This window comes from Poromitra crassiceps (assembly GCF_964638095.1).
Source record: "Poromitra crassiceps genome assembly, chromosome: 1".
NCBI classification, from domain to species: domain Eukaryota; kingdom Metazoa; phylum Chordata; class Actinopteri; order Beryciformes; family Melamphaidae; genus Poromitra; species Poromitra crassiceps.
Window position 1 is genome coordinate 53,633,456 of NC_139623.1, and position 25,486 is coordinate 53,658,941.

The following is a 25,486-nucleotide window of genomic DNA, read 5'->3' on the forward strand; positions in this document are numbered from 1 at the left end:
GAGCTTGAGGCTTGTGCATGAGGATGCATGAGGATACAGTACGACTCTCTCCCGCCTGACTGGCCGCGAGAGAGTGCTTCCAACTCGGACTGATAATATAAACATCATCATTCGAGCTTATCCAGGTAAGATATTAATAAAGTAATGACACATTCAGCGGGAAACTAACTATAATTAAGACATGTGCCAACTTTGACGACGTTTGGTTCAGTATTTTAAGAGCAAACTTCAATAGGAATAGGCTTGGAGTTGTGAGGAGCCGAAAGGGTACAGGGGGAGTAGTGGAGTAACTATCTTGAAATCCCATAGTCTTTGGTTCACCGTGACGTCACGACGTGTCAAATATCCCATTCATTTGAGAAAAAAAAGCAGTGTTCCACCCTTAGAGGGCGCTTATGCCAGGTATGCTGCTGAAAAATGATACAAATGGTAAAATGGCAACAGTTTGGTGTCAAATGTGGAAATTCTGACCAGAATTCTTCACACATCACCCCCAAAGTCATATATATTGGTTAAAAGCTGAAAAAAAGTGTTTTGGGGGTTAGTTCTCCTTTAAGGTTCATAACTGCAGGATAAATTCAGAACATATCATTGTTTACTTGATCAGAAATGAGGATGGCCCTCGCTTAGTGTTAGAAGGGAACACCACTGCCTCCTCTTTGTTTATCAGGCATTACTCAATAAGTTACCCTCATATCTCACATCTCACCCTTAGACGGTGAGATTCAATTCTTTCCATTTATTATTAGTTATTCGGCAGGCATTTCATGCCTTTTTCTTTTCAAATTGTCCGTGTCTTCTATGCCTTACCTCCCAGATCAAGATGTGTGTAAGCTGTACTGCTTTTATGGGCTCTATCTTCCCATCTTCCCATCTTCTCAGATCTCACCCTTGAAACCCCCCGCATTAATACTGAACTTGGGAAATTAGCTTTTAGTTTTTAAGCGCCAGACAAATGGAACAGGTTGCAGAAATCACTGAAACTAAATCAACCGGTTTCTAGTATCTGCAATGCTGTTGTGTATTATTTGTACTCTCTGGCTTTGTGTTCTTTTGATATTTGGTGTTGATTGTGATGTTTTGTTTTATTTGTATTGTGTCAGGGCATCATTGTAAAAGAGGGCTTACTCTCTCAACTGACTTTTCCTGAATAAATAAAGGTAAATGAATGGGGGGGGAAATGAAATTATTATTATTATTATTATTATTATTATTATTATTATATCCCCATTCTAGTGTGCAACCTTGTTACATGTCAAATTATTTACTCTGACAGGAAGGATGTAAGGGGCCATACTGCATAAACAGAATGTATCGTTTTCAACACTTCTGTGATTGCAGTGAGTTACTATTCAACACAAGTGCAATATGATAGGATAACACCACTGTGTTGATATTAACAGATGAGGAGTATTTTGTAGCATTAATGTCTGTACTTGCCTCCGGCACAGGTGGCTGAGCACTGGGAGCGTATGATGGCCCAAGCGTAGTTGTGTTTGATGTGGTTCTTCCTCTCGTCAGCTTTCTTCAGAGTGTATTCCCAACGCACACCTGGGTTCCAGCCCTGCAACAAAATCTACATCACAGAGAATATGGTGAGGATGACTAGATGAATGATTACAAAAATTAGTTACTAAGTACTATAAGGAAGTAGTAATAATCTACTAATTACCTACAATAGTATTTATCCATAATAAAAAAGTATCAAGTTTCTCTCTCTCTCTGTCTATGTGTGTGTGTGTGTGTGTGTGTGTGTGTGTGTGTGTGTGTGTGTGTGTGTGTTTGTGTGTGTGTGTGTGTGTGTGTGCGCACGTGCGCATGTGTGCGTGTGTGTGTATTTATCTATATATGTGTATATCTATATATGTGTATAAATATGTGTGTGTGTGCTCATTACACTTGCAGGGAGGGGTTATTGCTTTTTTTGTTTTTGTTATCCGATTGTCATTCTTGCTTTTATTTTTTATTTTTTTGTTCATTTGGTCATTTTTTCTTTACATGTTTGAAATAAAATCTAACAAATCAAATGAAATCAAATGAGTACAGGTAGGTAAGTAATCAAGTATGTAAGTAAGCAAGTAAGGTTCCATACCTCTATGACCAGCGTCTCATTGGTGGGGCCCATTGACGTGAGGCTCTCTGGTCTGTTGTAGGGCCTCTTGTACTCAAACAGGGCCCCAGCAATGGGGTGTCTGCCGGGCCAGTCCACTGTCCAGCGCCCGTTCAGGTAGTAGCGCCTCTGAGTGTCCCGGAGAGCCAGGTAGGAGCTGGACGTGTTCAGCTCCACCACACGGATGCTCCGGGCACCCGCTGGGATGGACACCACCGCATAGTATTCTGCAAAAAAAGTATGAAATCAAGCCAAAACAGCAACATAAAATAATTAAAAAAGGAAATTGGCAGGTGAGATATATTAAAAACATGCGCAAACTCGCAATAGCTGGGACCACATAATGCTACCCTGCATTTCGAAACCCCATACCACCGCCTTTTAGCCAATTGGCATGAACACAAACACACATCTTTACACACACACTTGACCTCCATGCCAAATTTCAGCCTCCTAGGGTGAAAACTGTGCCCGCTAATGGGTGGTGAACCTTTTGTGGACCAACCGACAGAGTGACTTATAGAGCTGCTGGTCACAGCTAAAAAGGCACTTATAGCAACATCTAATCTCAAACAGGAAAAAAATCACCAACATAACTGAAATGGACTATTCCTGTACGTTAATGTGACCTACGGTTAGTATAATGCTGCTTGGTATACTGTCCCTTGTAGACTTTGCAAGTGGAGTTGTCTCCTTTACAAACCCCACAAGCATCAGGCACATCTGTGGAGCCCAACACATGGTCACAGCCCACTTTCTGTTGGAAAAACAAACAAAAACAAAACAAAAAACAACACAGACAATATTATTGCTCTTGAGAATATATGGATGGGACCATATCTAAATGCAATATATCGTGATACAAAAATGTAACAATATTTATCATGGGGCAGAAAAAACTTTTGATCTGAGAGAGCTCATTCCAAAAGTTATATATAGATTACATTACATTATGTCATTTAGCAGACGCTTTTGTCCAAAGCGACTTACAATATCACAATTTGTCAACAGTACAGAAAACCACTATGCAACACAATCAATGACAGCTAAGGTATTTTGATAGACCAGCACCATGTAGGAAGTAGTTTGAGAAGGAATAAGTAACATGTAGCATTAGTAGGTTTGAGAAGGATTTTTTTCTTTTTAATTAAAATATGTTAGTTCAAGAAGGGCCCAGGTGTAGCCTGAAAAGGTGAGTTTTTAGTCTCTGCCGAAAGATTGGCAGTAATTCGGCCGTTCTGACCAAAGGGGGGAGCTCATTCCACCATTGTGGCACCAGGAACGAGAAGAGTCGCGATCGGGACGAGCGACTTTTGATCTTACGTAGCGGTGGAGGAGCGAGGCCATCTGGACGGGTGGCGGAGCGGAGGGAGCGATAAGAAGTTTGGAACTTGACCATAGATTGCAGATACGAAGGGGCTGTCGTGTGGACGGTCCTGTATGCCAGTACCAGTGTCTTGAATTTGATGCGAGCCAAGATGGGAAGCCAGTGAAGGTCACGGAAGAGGGGAGTGACATGAGAGAATTTTGGTTGGTTGAACACCAGACGGGCTGCAGCGTTCTGAATGAGCTGACGCGGTCGGACGGCTGTGGCAGGTAGCCCAGCCAGAAGAACATTGCAGTAGTCCAGGCGGGAGATGACAAGTGCCTGGACCAGGTCATGTATGACCTCACACAGTCATGTACAGTCTTCCCTCACACAGTCATGTATTACCTCACACAGCCATGTATTACATCACACAGTCATGTATTACCTCACACAGCCATGTATTACCTCACACAGTCATGTATTACCTCACACAGTCCATCAATACAGACGTTGGAGCTATCCTGAGAGCACAGTGTCCCATCCTTAACTTTGCTGGCCAGGGCAAAGAAGAAATCATAGCCTTCAGCGAAGCAGTACAGCTTGCACACATCTTGATCTGGGAGGAAAGACATAGAAGCAGTACAGCTTACACACATCTTGATCTGGGAGGTAAGACATAGAAGCAGTACAGCTTACACACATCTTGATGTGGGGGGAAAGACATAGAAGCAGTACAGCTTACACACATCTTGATCTAGGAGGTAAGACATAGAAGCAGTACAGCTTACACACATCTTGATCTGGGAGGTAAGACATAGAAGCAGTACAGCTTACACACATCTTGATCTGGGAGGAAAGACATAGAAGCAGTACAGCTTACACACATCTTGATCTGGGAGGAAAGACATAGAAGCAGTACAACTTACACACATCTTGATGTGGGGGGAAAGACATAGAAGCAGTACAGCTTACACACATCTTGATCTGGGAGGTAAGACATAGAAGCAGTACAGCTTACACACATCTTGATCTGGGAGGTAAGACATAGAAGCAGTACAGCTTACACACATCTTGATCTGGGAGGTAAGACATAGAAGCAGTACAGCTTACACACATCTTGATCTGGGAGGAAAGACATAGAAGCAGTACAGCTTACACACATCTTGATCTGGGAGGAAAGACATAGAAGCAGTACAGCTTACACACATCTTGATCTGGGAGGTAAGACATAGAAGCAGTACAGCTTACACACATCTTGATCTGGGGGGAAAGACATAGAAGCAGTACAGCTTACACACATCTTGATCTGGGAGGAAAGACATAGACGCAGTACAGCTTACACACATCTTGACCTGGGAGGTAAGACATAGAAGCAGTACAGCTTACACACATCTTGATCTGGGAGGAAAGACATAGAAGCAGTACAGCTTACACACATCTTGATCTGGGAGGTAAGACATAGAAGCAGTACAGCTTACACACATCTTGATCTGGGAGGTAAGACATAGAAGCAGTACAGCTTACACACATCTTGATCTGGGGGGAAAGACATAGAAGCAGTACAGCTTACACACATCTTGATCTGGGAGGAAAGACATAGAAGCAGTACAGCTTACACACATCTTGATCTGGGGGGAAAGACATAGAAGCAGTACAGCTTACACACATCTTGATCTGGGGGGAAAGACATAGAAGCAGTACAGCTTACACACATCTTGATCTGGGAGGAAAGACATAGACGCAGTACAGCTTACACACATCTTGACCTGGGAGGTAAGACATAGAAGCAGTACAGCTTACACACATCTTGATCTGGGAGGCAAGACATAGAAGCAGTACAGCTTACACACATCTCCCCCCCAACCCCCCCCCCCCCAGATTTTTTTTTATCCCCCATTAGTGCTAATTCATTTATTTATCCTGGTTGCTACTCCACCCTCTGTCGATCTGGGGAGAGCCGAAACTGGCTCCATGCTTCCTCCGAGACATGGGCAGTTAGCCAGCCGCTTCTTTTCACCTGACAGGGGAAGCTTCACCGGTAGGACATAGCACGTGGGAGGATCACGCTATTCCAACCAGTTCCCCTCCCTCTGAACAGGCGCCCTTAACGACCAGAGGAGGAACCATATTAGCAACCGGGATATTGCATGTTTTGGTGAAGGGGGTTCCTATATGAAGGAAACCCCTGGGAGGCACGGGGAGAACATGCAAACTCCACACAGAAAGGCCCTTTTGACGACCCCACCCGGGCGGTGATCTGGGAGGTAAGACATAGGGCCCTATCCTCCAACAGGCGCTATCCCCTAATAGCGCTTGCGCACCTGTTTGCGTGTGCCTTAAGGCAGGGAAGATAGCAGTCCGCCTTGCGCCGTCCGCCAGGTGTTATGCCGAGTTTTGCACCCCAGCGCCGGCACGGGAGCATATTGTAATGATTTATACAGAAATGTAACTGTTCAAAAGTGATATAATTGTCTGGTAGACGTGACCTCCCTGATTTCTAAGTTAAAACAGCCCCGACATATGTTGGGGATGCAATTCTCGGCCGGGATGCGGAAATGTTCACGGCACGTGTCGCAGACGCAAATTAGAGCCGTGCCAAAATCATCTGCGCCCCAAAATGCCTGCGCAAATATGATTGGGGCAGTCTTAACTACCAGAATCATTCACAGGCGTGGCCAGGCAATGCTGGGCATTACGTAAATCAAAACCAATCAGATTCCCGTCTCGCAATGGCTGTTTGCGCGAGGCATGCAATATGCTGTCATTCTCTCCATGCATAATAGAGTGTACTCACTCGTGCGGGGACAGAGAGAGCTTATTGACAGATCGTCTGTGGTGCCAACGACCCTCCCGGTTATGAAGGTAAATAGCCTATGTCTATTGTCCAACAAGTTTTCTCAATTCATTTCCCTCTTTGCGATGTGATAAAAGTTTCTCAGTGAGTTATAGTTGATTGCCTCACTGAATTATCTGCTAATACCCAATTTTAGCAGCATAATTTGATGTCTTGGCGTGGCAAGGCTGTGCGTAATGACATATCCAAAAGGAATTCCACTTTCCACTGCGCTGCGCTACATGGAGATTACGGCTGCGCTCCCACTGCAGCGAGGTATTTGCTCGTAAGAGGTCCTTTTCAAAGCTCTTAGCGCAAAGTAATTGCGCGCTGCTGACAATAGGATAATGCCATCTATCCCACATTTTAGTGCTGAAACGCCTGCTTTGGCATGCGGCAGCCAATGCCCATGTACAATTATCACAGGCATGTGCTTGTGTCCGCCCCCAATTTGCATTGTGCATGGCGTTAAACGAGCGCAAATGCTAAATTTGCGCTTTTGGGAAGATAGAGCCCATAAAAGCAGTACAGCTTACACACATCTTGATCTGGGAGGTAAGGCATAGAAGACACGGACAATTTGAAAAGAAAAAGGCATGAAATGCCTGCCGAATAACTAATAACAAATGGAAAGAATTGAATCTCACCGTCCACTCTAGTGTAAGGCCTCCAGGTGTAGTACCATCCTCGGAACGGTTTACTGTTGAACTCAGCACACTGCTGCGCTCTGTAGTCCAAGGTGCTGGGGGGGCAGTCCTCAGTGTTACACAGTTTGTATGACCTGGAAGAGCCCTCACAGTACTTCCCTCCGTAGGCAGGTCTAGGAAAATATGTCACGGAGAGTCATGTTTTCATCACCAAGAATCTGTCCAGATATATGGACTTAGTATGGAGTTACTGAACATCTCCATCAAAACACATTGCACGTTCCATTCCAAATGCAACATGATGGTATGAGAGACAAAATGGAGAACCAAAGTCCCACCCCTTCTGGTCGGGCCCTACACGAACCAGCATCAGGAAAAATATGAATGGTGGTGAATGGCGAGAGACAATTATTGTTTTGATCCCATTTGAATTGTGCCAACACATATGTTTGTCAATTTCAAAGATAACTTTTCAAGTCAAGAAAGACGCAGTTTGTCATAAAACTGTTACACTATAGACGGTTTTCATGGAATTGTGTTGCTAGGGAACAGTTTGAAACCTTAGCTTATTTCCTGCCAGCTATTGTATTAGCAAATGCTGCAACATGAAGTAAGCTAGGGGCAATTTAGAATGTTTATGTTGTCAAGTTAAAACTGTCTAAGTTATAAATCAGAAAGACTACACACAACCATTCGCATAAATGCCGTCTCTCCCGCCACGCATGTTAGTGTTGGCATGACGTATATTGTGTGAGACGAGAGATGTAATTGATTGAGCAGCAAGGCAGCTCCACTCCGCTCGCTCAGACAGTGATTTCCACATTGAGTCTGTTCTTTCCACGAGACCCAAAAATGTCGTAAAAATAATCGAAAATAGCTCACCAACAGATACAAAAACATGACCATAATGTGTTTAATGTACATAGAAAGAACTGCGATCAGAATTTTGAAACACGCATTTAAAGAAATCGGATTTGTCTCCCTGGAGCTCAAGGCTGCATCCCGGCCCGTTCCTCAACCCGCAGTCCGAATGTGAGCACTCGGCAACGGTTGTGCTGGAATGTCGGGGGGGGTTCCTGGAGCCCAATAGCGAGTCACAGTCCCTGGACTGGCAAATGCCGAATGACAGCAAATGTGCGAGTATCATCTGAAGCTGGGGAGGAGGGGGCAGCATTTTAAAATCTCACTCACACAACTGAGAATGAGATTGATTAATTTTTTATGCCGGGAACAGTTGTAACATAATGAGCCCTAAGCACCACCCAGTCCAACCTCAGCCTCAGCAAACAGTAAAAACATGGAAATGGCAATATTTAGGATTTGGGTTGAAACTAATGTCAACTTTTTGATGCTTACAATTAGTCACATAAGACAGTAAATGACATAGTTGGAAGGCTTTGGTGCATTTTGCTTGCCAGGGTCTTTAATGTTTGTTTGACACCAGTGTTTGACTGTCAGCTGTAGGCTAAAAGTTTGACCTACAGTACCTAGCAACAGTACAGGGGGGTGGGACTTAGGGTCGTCATGTTAGTGCATGATTAATACATGTATGCATGCATGGCTGTGTGTGTGTGTGTGTGTGTGTGTGTGTGTGTGTGTGTGTGTGTGTGTGTGTGTGTGTGTGTGTGTGTGCGTGTGCGTGTGTGTGCGTGCGTGCTTGTGGAGGCCTCTCCATTCACAGGTGTATATCCCCGGGCTTTGTTGACAAATCCCTCACTCAGGATAATTACTCTTCTTTAAGTTTCCAATCACACATCACTGATCTGATCTCTCTCTTCTGTCTTTCTTTATCTCTGTCTTCACCCCGCTTTCCTCCTCTCCCTCCCTCCCTCCCTCTCTCTCTTCATCTGTCTCCATGCCCTCCTCTCTCTCTCTCTGTCTCTCTAATCAGTCTATGTCTAATTTAGCCCGCCACTTGACAGGATCTTGGCATATAGTGAGATATAGAGGAGGCCCTTGCGTTTGGGATAGGCCTCTTGACTGACTGACTGTCTGTCTGTCTGACTAGCTGGCTGACTGACTGACTGACTGTCTGTCTGTCTGACTAGCTGGCTGACTGACTGACTGACTGTCTGTCTGTCTGACTAGCTGGCTGACTGACTGTCTGTCTGTCTGTCTGTCTGACTAGCTGGCTGACTGACTGTCTGTCTAGCTGGCTGACTGACTGTCTGTCTATCTGTCTGAGTGAGAGACTACAGTAAATGCGGAAGCGAGACATCGATGTTCACCATATTAATGACAAACCTTAAAGACCCTGGTAAGTAAAATGCCCCAAACCTTCCAATAATGTAATTTAGGGTCTTATCTGACTAATTGTAAGCCTCAAAAAGTAGGAGACATTAGTTGCAACCCAAATCCTAAATATTCTAGAAAAATCCTAGACATTCCCTGTTTTCACTGTTTGCTGAGGCAGGGTAAGCCGTGAGTAGAATAGGATATCCAAAAGAAAAAGAAAGCTTGCACACTGCTAGGCTCCAAGTTGGGTTTTGAAAGATGCCGTCTTTCTTATGTCAGTTTGTCTGAGGAAGGGCAGGGTGCTGCCCGAAACGTTACCACTGGTGTAAAATAAATACACTCAACTTGGAGCCTTGCAGTGTGCGAGCTTTCTTTTTCTTTTGTCAGTTTCTGCCTTGAGCTCTGCACCTGCCCTATTCAGATTTGGATGTGCGTGTCTCTACTTTTTCTCTAGAATGGTGGTGGTGAAGAACTCTTAAATAAGAAGGGCTCCGATCTGGAGGAGAATGGGGTGGAGGAGGGTTGCAGTACACTGAAAGGACAGCAGAGAGAGTATGAGAAGGGAAAAGCTCTTAAAGTTTGCCGCTAAAGCTGTGATTGGCTGAATGGGAAGGATGTGGCCAACTGTGATTGGATTGGCGAAAGCTCCGACGCCCCCTTAATCAGGTAGATGCAGGGCACCTGAAGGAGAGGGGAATGAGTGAGTGAGAAACATTGAGGTGACTCTTTTAGAACTTTCATCTTTCAGATTGTGATCAATGTGATCAAGGATTATGAATAAACAGAGATTATGAATGTTCAATGGTTATGAAAAGTTCAAAGTCTTTGGCGATTAGACTCCATCACGATGCTGAGACGTCATCATGAGACGTCATGCTGACGTCATCGTGATTGTGGAGGGGGTAGTGAAGCCGTGAGTAGAATAGGATATCCCCCCCAAAAAAATAATGAGAGGCACATACGAACCACTGCGAAGGATCTGGTTCTTTACCTCGCACCAGAATGTGTCTACTAAAATATAACAGAAATTAGACAGCAAAGGTCGTGGTGGAGCCTGAACTGATATGAGAGCTGATGCGAGGTCACAATAGACCTTGAGCTCATGTGTGAGCTGATACAGAGATGAATGGGATAGCCTGTGCGTTAGGTGACATGGCCGCAGCAGCCAGCTTGTGTAGGGAACCTCAGTGGGAACTGCTTAACACGTGCGATTACAAGGAAATGAGAAGGGTGATGATGTGGCCACACGGCCTGAATGCGAATGCGAAGGAACCTCAGCGGGCAGTGTAGAGAATCTCAGCGGATTCTGCTTAACACGTGCAATTACCAGAAATACGGGAGTGAGGTGGCCCCGGCGGACCGCTTGAGACTGAGCTCATGCAAATCTTAGCATGTGCAATTATGAGGAAATGTGAGCCTTCATTGATAGAGGTATGAAGCGGAGAACAGATGCGACACACAGAACACCACCACCAGTATGATGCAGCTTCCTCGAGAGGGGTTGGAAACTTGGTTAGCTTCCCAAATTATTACTGAAATAATGAGAATTAGGCAGGGGAAGACAGCATTACATTGACAGACGCTTTTATCCAAAGCGACTTACGCTAGCACATTTTGACAGCAGTAACAATCGAATATGACACAGTCTAACGCAGGGGTGCCCAATACGTCGATCGCGATCGACCGGTCGATCGCGAAGGCATTTTGGTCGATCACGAAGGCATTGAGGGGAAAAAAAAGAGAGAAAAAAAAAAAAAAAAAAAACATATACCGTATATATATATATATATATATATATATATATATATATATTTACATAGTGCCGTAGTGAGGATGGATGATAGGCTAATAGGCCCATTTGCCACTTGATTGACATACAGGTAGCCAGTCAGATCTCATCTATACTGCACATGCCAAAGTTAGCAGCCTATCATCCATCCTCACTATGGCATTTGCCACTTGATTGACGTACAGGAGCGCCAGTCACAGTCAGATCTCGCTGTGGCAGCCAAGTTTGGTGAACCGCGCGCTAGCTGCAAATCACTGGTGAGCTGACCTAGTTAGCCTTGATTTAACGATGAGTGCGAAAGCTGGACCAAGTAGTAAGAAACCAAAAACTTACAGCTTCCATCAAGAATGGGAAGGGGACTTTTTTTTCACGATGTCATTTTCGAAGTGCGTTTGTCTGATCTGCAAAGCTACGATCGCTGCTCCAAAGAAGGGAAATGTGGAGCGGCACTTTCGGACAGTTCACAGGTCGTACGACACTGACTTCCCTCCAAAAAGCGAACTGAGAAATAAAAAGGTGAAGGAACTGAAATCACAGTTGTCCGGACAGCAGGCATTGTTCACACAGGTGAATTCAAAAGCTAAGGCAGCCACCGAAGCATCGTTCAGGGTGAGTCACGCCATCATTAAGCACAAGAAGTCCTTCCAAGATGGAGAGATGGTAAAAGAGGCATTCGTTGAAGCAGCTGACTCGTTGTTTCGGGACTTTAAAAACAAACCTGAAATATTATCTTCAATCAAAGCTCTCCAGCTATCAAGAAGTACAGTTACACGGCGCTGTGAAGTCATGGCAGAGGATTTGACACAGCAGCTTCAGAAGGACATCGCGGACTGTGATTGTTTTTCACTGCAATTAGACGAGTCTACAGACGTGAGTGACATCGCTCAGTTGTGCATTTTTATTCGGATGGTGTTTACAGATATGACTGCAAAAGAGGAGATGTTAACAATACTGCCCATGAAAGAACACACACGGGGAGAGGACATTTTCCAGTCTTTCAAAAACTTCATAGAGAAGACCCAGCTCCCTCTGTACAAATTGGTGTCAATCACCACGGACGGTGCGCCCGCCATGGTTGGCCGCTCAAATGGATTTATTGCCAAATGCAGGGAGGACGATGCTTTCCCGGACTTCCTCAATTATCACTGCATAATACACCAACAAGCGTTATGCGCAAAAATGCTTAACATGAAAGAGATAATGATGTGGCAATGAAGATCGCCTGTTCTATTCGAGCCAGATCTCTTCAAAGACGACTTTTCCGTTCACATCTGGAGAAGGCTGACTGCGACCATTCTGAGTTGTTGCTACACACTGATGTGAGATGGCTTAGTAGGGGGAAATTCCTGCAGAGATTTCGAGAGCTCTGTCCGGAGATAAAAGAGTTTCTCCGTGTCACTAAACATGTTGAATACAACCAACTAAATGACGCGCAGTGGCTGCTAGACATGGCATTTTTAACCGATCTGACCAACATGTTGAATGACCTTAATTTAGAGCTGCAAGGAAAAGACAAAACTGTGGTCAATATGATGAGCTCCGTTAATGCTTTCAAATGAAAATTGCAACATGTGTCCTCAAAGCTGCAGCGCTATGATTTGGGGAACTTCAAAAACCTTGCGTCAGAGCTGGAGACGCAAAGGAAGGCATGTGCGCAACTTGACAGTGCACGTTACACAGAGCAGATTGGGACAATTGTGTCAGAGTTTGACAGACGCTTTCAAGACTTTGCATTACTCGAGCCAGTCGCTACATATATGTGTTACCCATTTCGGGAGGATGTTGAGGTTGATTCACTCTCTTCCAAAATTGCGACGCTGTTTCACCTGGACTCGTCTGGAGTGGAGGATGAGATGTTGACACTACAAGCTGACATTCAGATAAAGAGCAGGGCTCATGGACAGTTCTGGAACTTACTCACAGAGGAAAGGTACCCAAACATTAGAAAATGTGCTACTTTCTTGACCGCATTATTCGGCTCCACCTACTTATGTGAGTCAGCCTTTTCCCACATGAAGATCATCAAATCCAAATACCGTTCCACCATGACTGATGAACATTTGGAAGTCTGCTTAAGGATGGCTATCAGCAGCTACTGCCCGGACTATGCAACCCTGGCTGATTCCATTCAGTGCAAGTCATCAGAGTAGTAAGCAAGGTAATGACCAAAAATGTAGCCTACTGTAATGTAAAAATGCAAAAAAGAAATGTAAAAATGTAAAAAAAAAAAATACAATACAAATGTATGTTGTATTGTGCCCTCTCATGCAGTTATGCAAGGTACACCAACATAATGTATTTGTATACTCAGTGTATATATATATAAATAAATATGCTTGGTAGCTCACTTTGACTTGGTCATTTTAAAAGTAGCTCGCAAGCTGAAAAAGTGTGGGCACCCCTGGTCTAACGCTATGACTTTGAGGGAAAGAGTAACACTTGAAAAAGCATCCGTTGAGCTGGAGGCAGGGAAATACCCAATAAATGGAATAGCCACAAGCTAAGTACAATGGCCTGCTTGCACCAAAAGCACGGCCAGTGATGCTAAGACAAATCAGCTGGGCCCAATATCTTGTAATATAATTAAGCCTGATGTCAGGTAGAGAGCTGCTGCAGAACTTTAGCCAATTGAGCTAATGTTGAAGACACTGAATACTGCAATGGATTTAGCCACGATGACTACAGGTCGCACACCTGAGTAGATTGAGATTGCAGCTAATTTAGGGTAATAACCCCCCCAAAGGTAATAACTGGGAGGAATCAAGGTCTCAGAACATGCCAATCTGCAATCTGAAAAGCATGTTTGTGATGCCCCTGGATAGATGAACTGAATGCTAACTGAGCTGACTGAACAGTACAGAGTTAAATGCTGAATGCCTGATTGTGACTGCTGAATGAGGACAAGCAATTGATTGGGATGCGTCAATTGAGGCTGGAGGAGCTGTGAGAAAGCAGAATTAGTGTGAGATGCTGCTGAAACAACATGGCTGGAACTGTGAACCATTTAGTGAGAGATCCTGGATGAGACAAACATGGCTGTGGACAACAGTATGGTGGAGGTGAGCATAAACATGGATAAAGATAGTGCACTGCACGGTAGCTGCATGACGCTGGATCATTGAATCATGGCACTGAATGAACTGAATCATGGTGCTGAGAGCCGAGTCATTCTGGGAAGACCTGAAACAAACTATTGAAACAGTGATGAATTACTGAATCAGTATTAAACAACTCGTTACACAACTTCAGAGCTGACCAACGAAAGATGCAGATGAACAGCTGTAGACTGATAAACTGAACCTTAGATAAGCAGACAGAATTAATGCATAATGACTGGATTATTAGGATGTTCTCCCCATGAACACATGGGGTCCCTTGGTTGTTCCGCCTTCTCTCGCCATCAAAGTGGAGCATGCCAGGGTTACTGCTCCTGACAGGACATAAGAAAGGGGTAATAGTCCTGGCGTGCCCCTGAGTAAGGCACTGCAATTAGCTGCAGTTGGTTCCTGGGTGCTCACTGCAGCTGCCCACTGCTCCTGTATGAACTAATGGTAATAATCAACCGATGAACTGAGGGACGACTGAACTCATCTCAACGATGCTTCATTTGGACGGAGCGATGAGTTGAGGAATACTTTGATAGAGGGAAGTGATGGACTACATCTTCCATAAGTCCTAAGTGCTGCATGATGACGCAATGCTGAACAAATCATTGATAATGTTTTTTAATTGAGCATCCCATGCATGAGCTGAGTTCTGAATGAGTTGATTCTGAGCGGAGAACTTGACTCGGATGGTAATGCTGGATTAAATAGAGCAAGGGGTTTGCCCGGATGCTTCCACTGTGCGGAATATCGATACCAGCTTTCTCTGCGGCAGTGCATTGCTGTCGTTTGAAGTGAAGAAGCTTGCTGAAGCCGTGGCGAGAGACGAACCGACGGAGGTGGAGACAGGAGTCATGACGGACGAACAGAGGCGCGGTGGTCCGGCACTTGCAGTATGTGGACTGAACCGAGGAAATCAGCATGGCTGCACGGACTGACAGGTAGGCGCATGCAAGCCGTATGGCACACATGACATGATGAAGCATAAGCATGACTTGCCCTACAGAATCCATGAAGAACGCAAATGCCAGTGTGAATGGGCTCCTTGTGGGTGACTGCAGAGCAAATACGAGCAGCATGACGGCGTAGATGAGATGAGATGAGAGACACAGCCAGGGCTGGACTGGGACCAAAAAAGCTACCTGCCATGTGTCAGACAGGCCCACAATTTCGAATCGGCCCAATTTTTCGAGCTCGCGCTCGCTTTGCTCGCATGGGTTGGGGATTTACTTATAAAGCCACATGTTATGACCCGGTCTAGGGGTTTTAGGCGTAATGATGTTGCAGCATATTGAATAAACGTGCCCAGTGAGAACTCAACGTTTACTTATTAAATAGACATACCGTAAAATACCAATTATTAGCCCGGGCGTTAATTGACAAAATATGTAGCCAGACCCCGCGTCAATATGGGACCTGCGGCAGTTTGGGACCTGCTTTAAATATTTTTGTACAAAAATATTGCTCAGCAAAGATTGTAAATAGTATGAAATTGTTTATTTAAACCATTTATTTTAATGAGTTGGCTACAGCCCCCCACACGATTGCTTGTCTATGGGGAGAGCCGCGCCTCCCTCTCAGCGCAGCAGAGCACATTGCATGCCAGTTCTGGCCTGTACATGAAATAAAATAAAATTTGAGCTGAACTGTGACCGGTATTTACCACTAAACTTTCTCCGCTGAAGGTGAGAGAACATGATCATCATGTGAGCAGATTATTTGTTGCATGCGCTGCCTCCTCCGCTGGCTGCATGCGCTGCCTCCTCCGCTGCAGTGTGCGGTGAAATACCAATTAGAAGCCGACTTCTATGCCCGCTGGCAGGGAAACATACCATAGGCACATTTCTCAAAATAATTATTACACCAGAGATGTCGGTTTTAGTGTATAAAAATCTTCAGGAAATGCCTACACAATTTTCAGAATCATCAGATGTTGACGGAAAACAAATTTTGATCAGCAAGTTTCGTGCATGTGTTTTTTTTCCTCGTTCCTCGTTTCCTCGTTGTTCGTCTTCTTCATCCGATTTTTCTTCTTCGTTGTGTTTGGGAGATGCATTCAACAGGATGTCGCAAAGGTAAAAAGAAAACATTGAAAAAACTAACCGGGCGTCAAATTGGGACCTGCTTTTATGTACAAAATATGTATCCAGACCCCGCTTATATATGGGACCCGCGGCAATTTGGAAGTCGGCTTCTAATTGGTATTTTACGGTAAGTACAGTACTAAACATAACAACACTGATTTTTTTTTAACGCAAATACAAGTGTATTGATTGTTGTCATGTTGGCGTCCCTCCCTACCACTAGGAATCAGTATAGGTGAAACTATAAAACTAAACTAAAACTTGTATACTCAAAACCAAAAAATATAGAGTAGATTACTTTGGACATAATATAGCCACACAAACATTTCCCATATGTCTGATGTATCTTTCCCCATAGTCTGTTACAACTTTTATCCCGCTCGCCGGGCGCTTCTGGCTCATACTGAGCGCATTAGCGCCCGGCGAATGTAACGCATTTCCCATTTTACACTGTGCCATTTTCACGTCTAGGTCTAAATGCTGGCTCCTACCTGAGTCTTCACGTGAAGTTAAGAGCTATCCGATGTAAAACATCCTCTTCTTTTAATGACACCTAGTTGTTGCATCCAAATTGTTGCATAAAATCCACTTTTCTGTCGCTCAAAAACCGAAAACCAACAGTTGCTATGGGCTGGCCCAATTGTACGTGGACCAATGTTGATTGGTTAGAGGGCCACTCCAGAGACCAGAATCATTCATTATTGACACCTGAATGGACTGCGGTCACGCCATCCGCACTTTGAGGAAGCGTAGTCGCGCTATCTGCACGTAAAATCCATTGAGCGTCTACTTCGCTCTGCACGGTAAAGAGTGGGTGAGCCCCTCATGGTGCCTTCAGGTATGCCTCGTACACCCAGAAACAGATACTAATGGCCACAGAGCTTGTTGTAAACAGCACAGATAATGTTGATTGGGCCGCTACCGGCCCAATCAAATACATAATACATACTTTTTCCCCAACCTGACCGGCCCACTAGGGAGCGGCCCGCCGGCCATCGCACCGGTAAGAATACATTGCAGTCCAGCCGTGGACACAGCAGAGTTGTATAGTTGCAGCACACTGATAGCAGACAGAGCATGAGAAGGGAACAGCTCTTAAAGGTTGCCGCTAAAGCTGTGATTGGCTGAATGGGAAGGATGTGGCCAACTGTGATTGGATTAGCGAAAGCTCATGTAGATGCAGGGCACCTGAAGGAGAGGGGGAATGAGTGAGTGAGAAACATTAAGGTGACTCTTTTAGAACTTTCATCTTTCAGATTACATTATACTGTATGTTGAAAAAAGGGGAGTTGGCGTGCTCTGTCGTATGTGTGTCTGTTTGTTTGTTTGTTTGTATCCGAGGTGCTCTTGGTAAGGGAAAAATTGAATAATATAGTGCCAGAGGCCACTTACTTGTACAGTGTGGTGGTCTCAAGCGCATCCAAGGCGACACTCGTTGAGGGAGATAGAAGGAAGGAAAAGTAGGAAAAAGTGTGGTTGCCTATGCGTTTCGGCGCTATGGCATTCGTCAGGACAAAAGGCACTTTTCTCTCACTCCTCTACTTGCCCACTCAGCAAGAAAGAAGCTGCTGTCACAGATCTGACACTGTGGCGTTTAAGGGGGGTGGACATGATCTCACACCTGTGAATACTGTTTTGGGCATTAACACGCCTATATGGAGGTTTGCCCGAGATGGCGCCAAGTGCAGCGGGCCGACACAATTAGGGCTTTGCGTGACGCTATTCCAGCGCAAAACGGGCGCTAACGCAAAATTACCGCCTTTGCGATGATAGAGCCCTGAATGTCTCTTGATAAGGCTTCTGTGTGTGTGCGTGTACGCATGCGCGTGTTTGTGTTTGTGTTTCTCTACCGGGGGTTGTTGCACTGTCTGTCTCGGTAGGTGACTCCGCTCTGGCAGCTCCGCGAGCAGGCGGCCCAGGGGGACCATGTGGCCCAGTGGCCATGCTGCGGCCTGGGACCCTCGTCACCCTGCTTCACACACTGGCCCCGCCGACACCACTGCGTGAGCACGTGCGCACACAGACCCACACAGGCACACAAACACACACATACACACACACACAGACACACACACACACACACACACACACACACACACACACACACACACACACACACACACACACACACACACACACACACACAAGCAACCTGTCAGAAAAAGTGTCCAAAACACCCCACCTATATATATATATATATATATATATATATATATATATAACCATATGTGTGTGTGTATACATATATATATAATTTATTTATCCTTTATTTGACCAGTAGAAAAACCCATTGAGACCCATGGAATGTCTCATAATAAATCCCCACAAGCCCGGAGATACAAGATGTACATGAGTGGAGGAGTGTTCCGTGGATAATAAATATTAATTTACGTTGAATTTACATGAGATTTACAGACCGAGTTAAATAGGCGTTAAATAGGCAGTGAATTTACATGAATTTACAGTCTGAGTTAAATATGAGTTTACATTGAATTTACATTAAATTGACAGTCTAAGTTAAATAGGTGTTAAATAAGCAGTGAATTTACATTTGATTTTATTTGATTTTATTTGATTTTATTTGATTTTATTAGCACCATACAGAAAAAAAGGCAAGCAAGAACACAAAAATAAATAAAAGACAGTGCAGGGAGAGAAAGGAAGCCCAGTGGGCTTATTCAGAGCCCTCTCCCATGATAAAACATTAATTTCTACAGTTTATAGGAAAGACAATTTAACAAGAAAAGAAAAAAAAAGAAAAAAAAAAGAAATAAATATGTATAATCAAAACAAACACAAGAATTCAGGATAATTCAATATTACATAACCAATTCAATAATTACATTGACAATTAAGGTTGCGGTTAATAGAAAATAAAATATGAAAGGAGAAACATACAGATGGTCAGTACAATATGAGATGCTCTTTAAGGAGTTTCTTAAAGGATGTCAAGGATGTAATTGTTTTGAGTGGCAGGGACAGGTTATTCCAGAGCTGGGGACCTCTGAAAGTAATGCAATATTGATGTTTAGATGTTCTGCAGTATGGTAAATAAAAATTGTCTCGATGTCTGGTTTGGTATGAATGAAAGTCAGAAGAGAGGTTAAAGAGGTTGAGTAGTGACACTGGAAGAGTTTGCTTACAGTTCAGAATTTTGAAGATAAATATGCATGTTTGGTAAATATTTAACTTGTCAATTGTCAATAAAGAGTACTGTCTGAAAAGTGGAGCAGAGGGTTCACAATACTCAGAGTGAGAAATTATTCTTAGGAATCTCTTCTGAATAAGGAGTAATTTACTAGTGTATGAAGAAAAGGTTGCAGCCCAAACAATATTGCAGTAGTTGAGATAAGGAAAAAGAAGACTGTAGTATAAAGTGAGATATGAAGTTGAGTGGATAAATGGGAGCACCCTTCTCAATATTCCAATAGTTTTCATGGATCTACTGCATACAGGATTAATATGATCTTTCCAGGTTAGATTACAATCAACTATAACACCTAGGAATTTTGTATTTAATACTTGAGGAATTTGCTTTCCATTTATAAATACTGTAGCATCCTCTGTGGCATAATATTTGTTTTTATTGCCAAAGATCATGAAGTTGCATTTAGAAACATTAAGAGTAAGCTTATTTAACTCAAACCATTTAGAGACAATAGACAATTCAGCATTGACACACTGGATCAGAGATTTAAAGTTGTGATGTGAGGGTATAAGATTGGTGTCATCGGCAAAAAGGATTGGGAGAAGATGATTACAAGAGGAGGCTAAATCATTAATGTAAATCAAAAATAACAAAGGACCAAGAATAGAACCTTGAGGAACCCCACAGACAATCTTTGATTTCTTGGAAGAGCTACCATTAATATAAACAAACTGCTCTCTATCAGATAAGTAGTTGGAGAGCCACAGGAGAGCAACATCATCAACCCCATATCTATTTAGTTTGGAGATTAAAGTTCCATGATTAAAGGTATCAAAAGCTTTGGATAGATAAAGAAAGACACCAAGAGCAAATTTCTTGTCATCCAATGCTGTAGATATATTATTAACTAATTGTAATAAAGCATGCTCAGTGGAGTAACATTTTCGAAAACCATATTGGTGTGGGTATAAGATATTGTTTACAGTAAGGTGGTTTGAGATCCTAGTATACACCAGTTTTTCTAAGATTTTTGAGAAGCAAGGGAGAATCGATATAGGACGGTAATTACCAAAATCTTTAGGATCACCTGATTTATAAAGTGGAATGACTTTGGCAATTTTTAGATCCTGAGGAATAACTCCAGATTGTAAGGACAATGAGAGGATGTAAGTTAAAGGTTCAATTATGTAATCAATTGTTTCTTTTAGGAGAATGGATCTTATTCCATCATGCCCTTCTTTAGATGCAAGATTATTTCACGCACTTCTTTAGCAGAGGGAGGATGAAAGTTGCACAAAGAAGAAAACTGACCTTTTATGAAGTTACAAGGGTTCTCATGAGAATCTCTAATGTTTGATGCTAGAGAAACACCAATATTTACAAATAACTCATTGAAACCATCTGCTATCTCCTTTGGGTCAAGAAGAATTCCAACTCTTCCTACCATTTCAGAAACAACAGCAAGTGGCGCTGTTTTACGGTTTAGCAGTTGGTTAATTATGCCCCAAGTTGTCTTGATGTCATTCAGAGCTTCAGTAAATTTGTCAGAGAAATATTTCTTTTTTGCCTTTCTTAAAGAAATTATGAATTTGTTCTTAAATTTTTTATAAGTTTCCACATTTAGAGGTGTGGGACTTATAATCGATTTTTTGTATAATTTATTTTTTCTAGTAATACTTTTTCTGAGGTCTTTAGTAAACCAGGGTTTTGTTTTCAATGAAGTATTCTTCGATTTAGGAGAAATTAATGGAAAACATTTATCAAAGACAGAATTAAAAAGCTTTTGGAATGACTGATAGGCATCATTGCCATCATGCGACTTGAAAGTATAATTCCAGGAAACACCACTGATCATGGATTTGAATGAATCCATGTTGTGCTTAGTAAACTTGCGGTGTTTGGGTATCACCTGTTCACTGGTATTATGCTTGATGTTAACATTATCATTGTTATGGATGATTTAAAAAACTGGGAGATGATCAGAGATGTCAGTTTTACTTCGTTTCGAACTCAAGCTCTCACTAGTGCCTAGTTCGCTGCGTACGCAGCACTATGGAAGACTGTCATTTTTGCTCCAAAAATTACTTTACATTAAAACCTGACCACGCCCCTTTAGGTGACGTGGTGCCCCCCTGGGGCTGACTGGGCCACCCACCTCACCCCCGTGACTACGTCACGGCCAGTCAGCCCAGGGTCCGCCACTCTTCGTTTCTTCCAGCCAGTGTGAGGACGTCGTTTTCTTAAGCTCCGCGGTTAGCTCTGAAATTAGCGCTCTTCATAGCTTGGATAAATAGACTCGCTCCGGTTGATTTGCCCACCTCAAGAGGTTCGCGTGGACGAGATAAATCAGGATTCGGGGACCCGTTCCTGTACTCTTCACCAGCGGCATCGGATCAAGCCATCCAAAGCTAAGAGTGTCTTTCATTGTTAACTGTTGTTTAGCTGCCGCCGTGCAGCTCATGTGAACGTTTCCCCGGCTGGGGTAACGTTGTGTTAGGCTTGGGCGCTGACTCAGGTCTGCACTCAAAACTCTTAGCTAGGTTGCATACGTGCACAATAGCTTGTACCGTTAGCACTAGAACAACGGGCTAATTAGCACAGTTGTCACAGATAGCTAGCTTGCATCCGTGCGGTTACTTCTGTTGCTAGGTACTTTAGGCGCCAGCTACTAGCGTTAGAGCGCGCGCGTTTCTCCGGCTGGAGTAACGTTAGATAGATAGCTAGCTAGTTGTCTCGTGCAGCTAGCAGCTAGCTTGTAGCACTCCAGCATCTTCACCGTTGCAAGCTACTGTAATTAGCCAGCTTACACGGTTAACTCCCGCTAATTCTGGTACAGTCGGCGAGGCTTGTTGGCGGGTTAGCTAAAAAAATAAAAAGAGAGCTACCTGACGAGCAGGGCTCCCCGGTCCTACCCGAGCAGCAGGTTTTAAACTGGGGGGACAAGCCCATCGACCCTGTGTTACAACAGGGGGGGCTCTTCCCCTACGACCCCATTATTCCCCCCCAGGACGTCAGCCGTCCCCAGACCAGTGGGGACTGGGGAACTGGGGAAATTTATGAAGCCAGTCCTGAAATTTCATTCTCTCGAAAGGCTGGAGGGGCACGCATCATGGTCCAGAAGTGACAATAAGTACATTGGCCTCAATGGAAAAATGAGGCGACTTCTCTCTCGGTCTGTGTCTTAAATAAACATTTTCCGAATGGGTTTATGGTCTGAATAAACAATTTCAAGTCTTTTTCATGCTCTCATGGGCTCCGTTTTCTAAATTATGGTCCCATTTCGAGTAAAAGAGGTGACACAAAAAGACTAACTTTTGGGGCAAGGTTTCCTTGATTGACACCAGCCACAGCAAACCAGATGATCCCAACCACAACACAGCCAGTTGCCAAGGCAGGCTAGCTAGCCTAGCAACGTAGCCATGGATTAAAAGTAAACTACCAGAAACAGCGTTATCTTTATGATATTTTAATGATGTTAGTAGACACACAGTATAGATCCCCGTTATGAGGTCAATTTATCAAAATAACACCTATATCGAAATCGGATTTTAGCGGATGGGCAGCGACCATACAAGCCGGGGCTTCAGAGCTGATCACCTAGACACATTTTACGGCGAGATTATCTGATAAACTGGTCTGTGCAGCTCTGTGGTGATTAGCTAATGTCTTCATAGCATTGTGATTATGATTTAATGATTTAATTTTAACATAATGAAAATAATTCCCTACCATACATGTAAATTGACACTTCTGGGCAGTAGACCATTTGGGCATAACGTTATGTAATGTGACATGAGATCACCACATTTCAATAAATATAACGTTTTTGCACATTTGAATGCTGCTGGTCGTTTGTTTAATGCTGTATATATTGGACATTTAAAGCTGATACACAATTGTGTTGAGGTAATTCCGCAAAGCCCAGTTAAAAATATAACGTGTAACACTTGACACAATCAAATGTAACTTTTTCACAGCAATACTGTACAGTCCAGCCCACCATGGTATGGGAAAGGAACCATTGTTTGAATTATATCGAAATGTATTTGCATGGTTGTAGCATGTAATGCAGTCTGTTAAGATACTGTAAACAAGCTAGATACTCTGTGACACAGAAAGGCAGACAAGCTAGCAGCAGGGATCTTGTCACCCTGATTTCAGATAAACTTGTCTGTCTAGCTAGCCAGCTAGACAATATTACTGTACCATAATACCACAAGCTAAAGGCAGCATATGCCAATGGAAGGCTGGGTAGCATTAGCTAACGTCATCCAGGCTATACAGTAACATTAGGCTATTATAAAGTTATGAAATGCCAATTCAGATGTTACAATAATATGACACAATATGAGCCAGTTAGCCGAGCTAGAGAGAGTAATTTCAGACCACCAGATATCACCATATTTCATTGTTCAAAGCAAATCTCTCATGTCAGCATTTGGCTTGTGTGTTATTGCAATATCCTATGTTGAAACAACTGATAATCAGTAACATGCAGTTTAGCGTTATAATCTCAAAAGAACAGAATATTATAGCTTTGAACTTCACAAATCATTTGATCCTCTGTTGTGTGTCCACATCACTGGTACTGGACGGCCACCCCTTGAAGAAACGAATGACACTGTTAATCCCTGTATAACTGTAGTAATCACTGTATAACGTTAACGTTTGCTTACCCAACACTACGTGTGATTGGTAAATACTGTAAATGCAGAGGTGGATAAACTATCCAGAGGAGTTTAACGCCATTGTTCCCCCTCATTGATTGATACAGTTGATCTAACGTTAGCTAGATAGATATACGTAGATGAGTATATTATGCTCTGCCGACATCTCAAAGAGGAAAAACAGAACTGGGTTTGTTTTCCATCTACATCCGAATCTGTGCAGCATGCAATACTGTTTAACGTTGTATAACGTTAACTTCTGCTACTCTAACGTTAGTCCTCCTGTAATGACAAATGGACATGTAGCGTTAATGTCCTGCTATGCTTTTACGTTAGAAAATAAGATTACCTCGATTTTGTGGAAGATAGGAAGATGCAAGTGGCAGACTGGTGACGTGAGGTCTGGAGGAAATAATACTCTCTGGCTTTTTCGTCTGACTAAAATTTACCCAAGCAGCTAGCATAGACTACTGTATGCACTGTGAGAGCAATGGAGCAAGGCTAGCAATAGCAACTAACGTTAGCAACATTTGTTAGCAAGCGTAAGCTAGCGGGGACAACAACTTGAACAAGATGGCTGTTGTGGCTGCTGTGAGGACATTTTTCAGAGAGCAATTTGGACACTCCTCCGAGTCCCGTCCACGCTCACGCCCCTTCCTGTATTCGCGGCTCCAGATTTGAACAGATATCCCACAATGCTCCAGGAAAATCCATTCATCCAATCAAACGGAATCAAACAATATCAGGAAGTGGGCTTAATTTTGCTGTGTCAAACCCAATAAGCTCAGTTGGTCCATATGTTTACTGTCAATGGTTCAGGAGGAGGTAGTGGGTTTGCGGGGGGAGTTGGTGAGGCTTTTTTGTATATCCCTTTTTATAGCTCGAGCACCTGGCTCAGATTTCAGCTAAAAACAGGGTATACATGACATCTTTCCAAGTAAACTTCTACACTACATAGTACACTGTACTGTATGCAAGTACCTCATACAACCACACATAAAAAAACTGAACTATCCCTTTTTACACTCACGTACCTCATCAAACCTACTGGTAAAGTTGCGTCACCAGGCTCTTCCCGAGGAGAAGAGCCATGGTTCCCATTATACTTGAATTACACCTCTCCTCTGATTCCGGCCTACACCTAGACTCCGCCTACAGTACACTCCGCCCTAGACATCGGAAATGGAACATGTACCGGTAAACAGGATAGGTGCCACATTTTTATTGTCCCCCCGTTCAAGTTGTGTATAGGATAACTAGTTGTCTGCATCAACGTTTTGTTTTATGTACTATGTAACTTTTTAACGTTAGTCACCTCATGTTATCAGGCTCTAGCTAGCTAATGTTAGCTACACAGAAGATTTTTTTGGCGCACACAGCACTAGAACTAGCAAACTCTTCCACACAATTCTCATACAATGCACCTCAGTAAATGAGAACATAACCGTATCATTCTCACACAGCAAGTGAGAAAATTCAGAACTTTATTTCAGCAAATGTACTTCAAAGACACTCTCTCTCTCTCTCTCTCACACACACACACACACACACACACACACA

The 25,486-nt window shown here is 43.4% G+C and overlaps 1 protein-coding gene across 1 annotated transcript in view; it reads right to left on the bottom strand.

Annotated features, from left to right (window-relative positions):
* adamts16 (ADAM metallopeptidase with thrombospondin type 1 motif, 16) overlaps positions 1 to 25,486 on the bottom strand; it is a gene marked incomplete at both ends in the record, with an annotated part of 179,072 nt that overhangs the window by 33,609 nt on the left and 119,977 nt on the right. The window contains 6 exons of the mRNA XM_083648904.1: positions 1,441 to 1,576; positions 2,093 to 2,337; positions 2,744 to 2,867; positions 3,905 to 4,035; positions 6,900 to 7,072; positions 17,962 to 18,110. Of these exons, the coding sequence (XP_083505030.1) occupies positions 1,441 to 1,576; positions 2,093 to 2,337; positions 2,744 to 2,867; positions 3,905 to 4,035; positions 6,900 to 7,072; positions 17,962 to 18,110 (958 nt within the window). The remainder of the gene's footprint in view (positions 1 to 1,440; positions 1,577 to 2,092; positions 2,338 to 2,743; positions 2,868 to 3,904; positions 4,036 to 6,899; positions 7,073 to 17,961; positions 18,111 to 25,486) is intronic.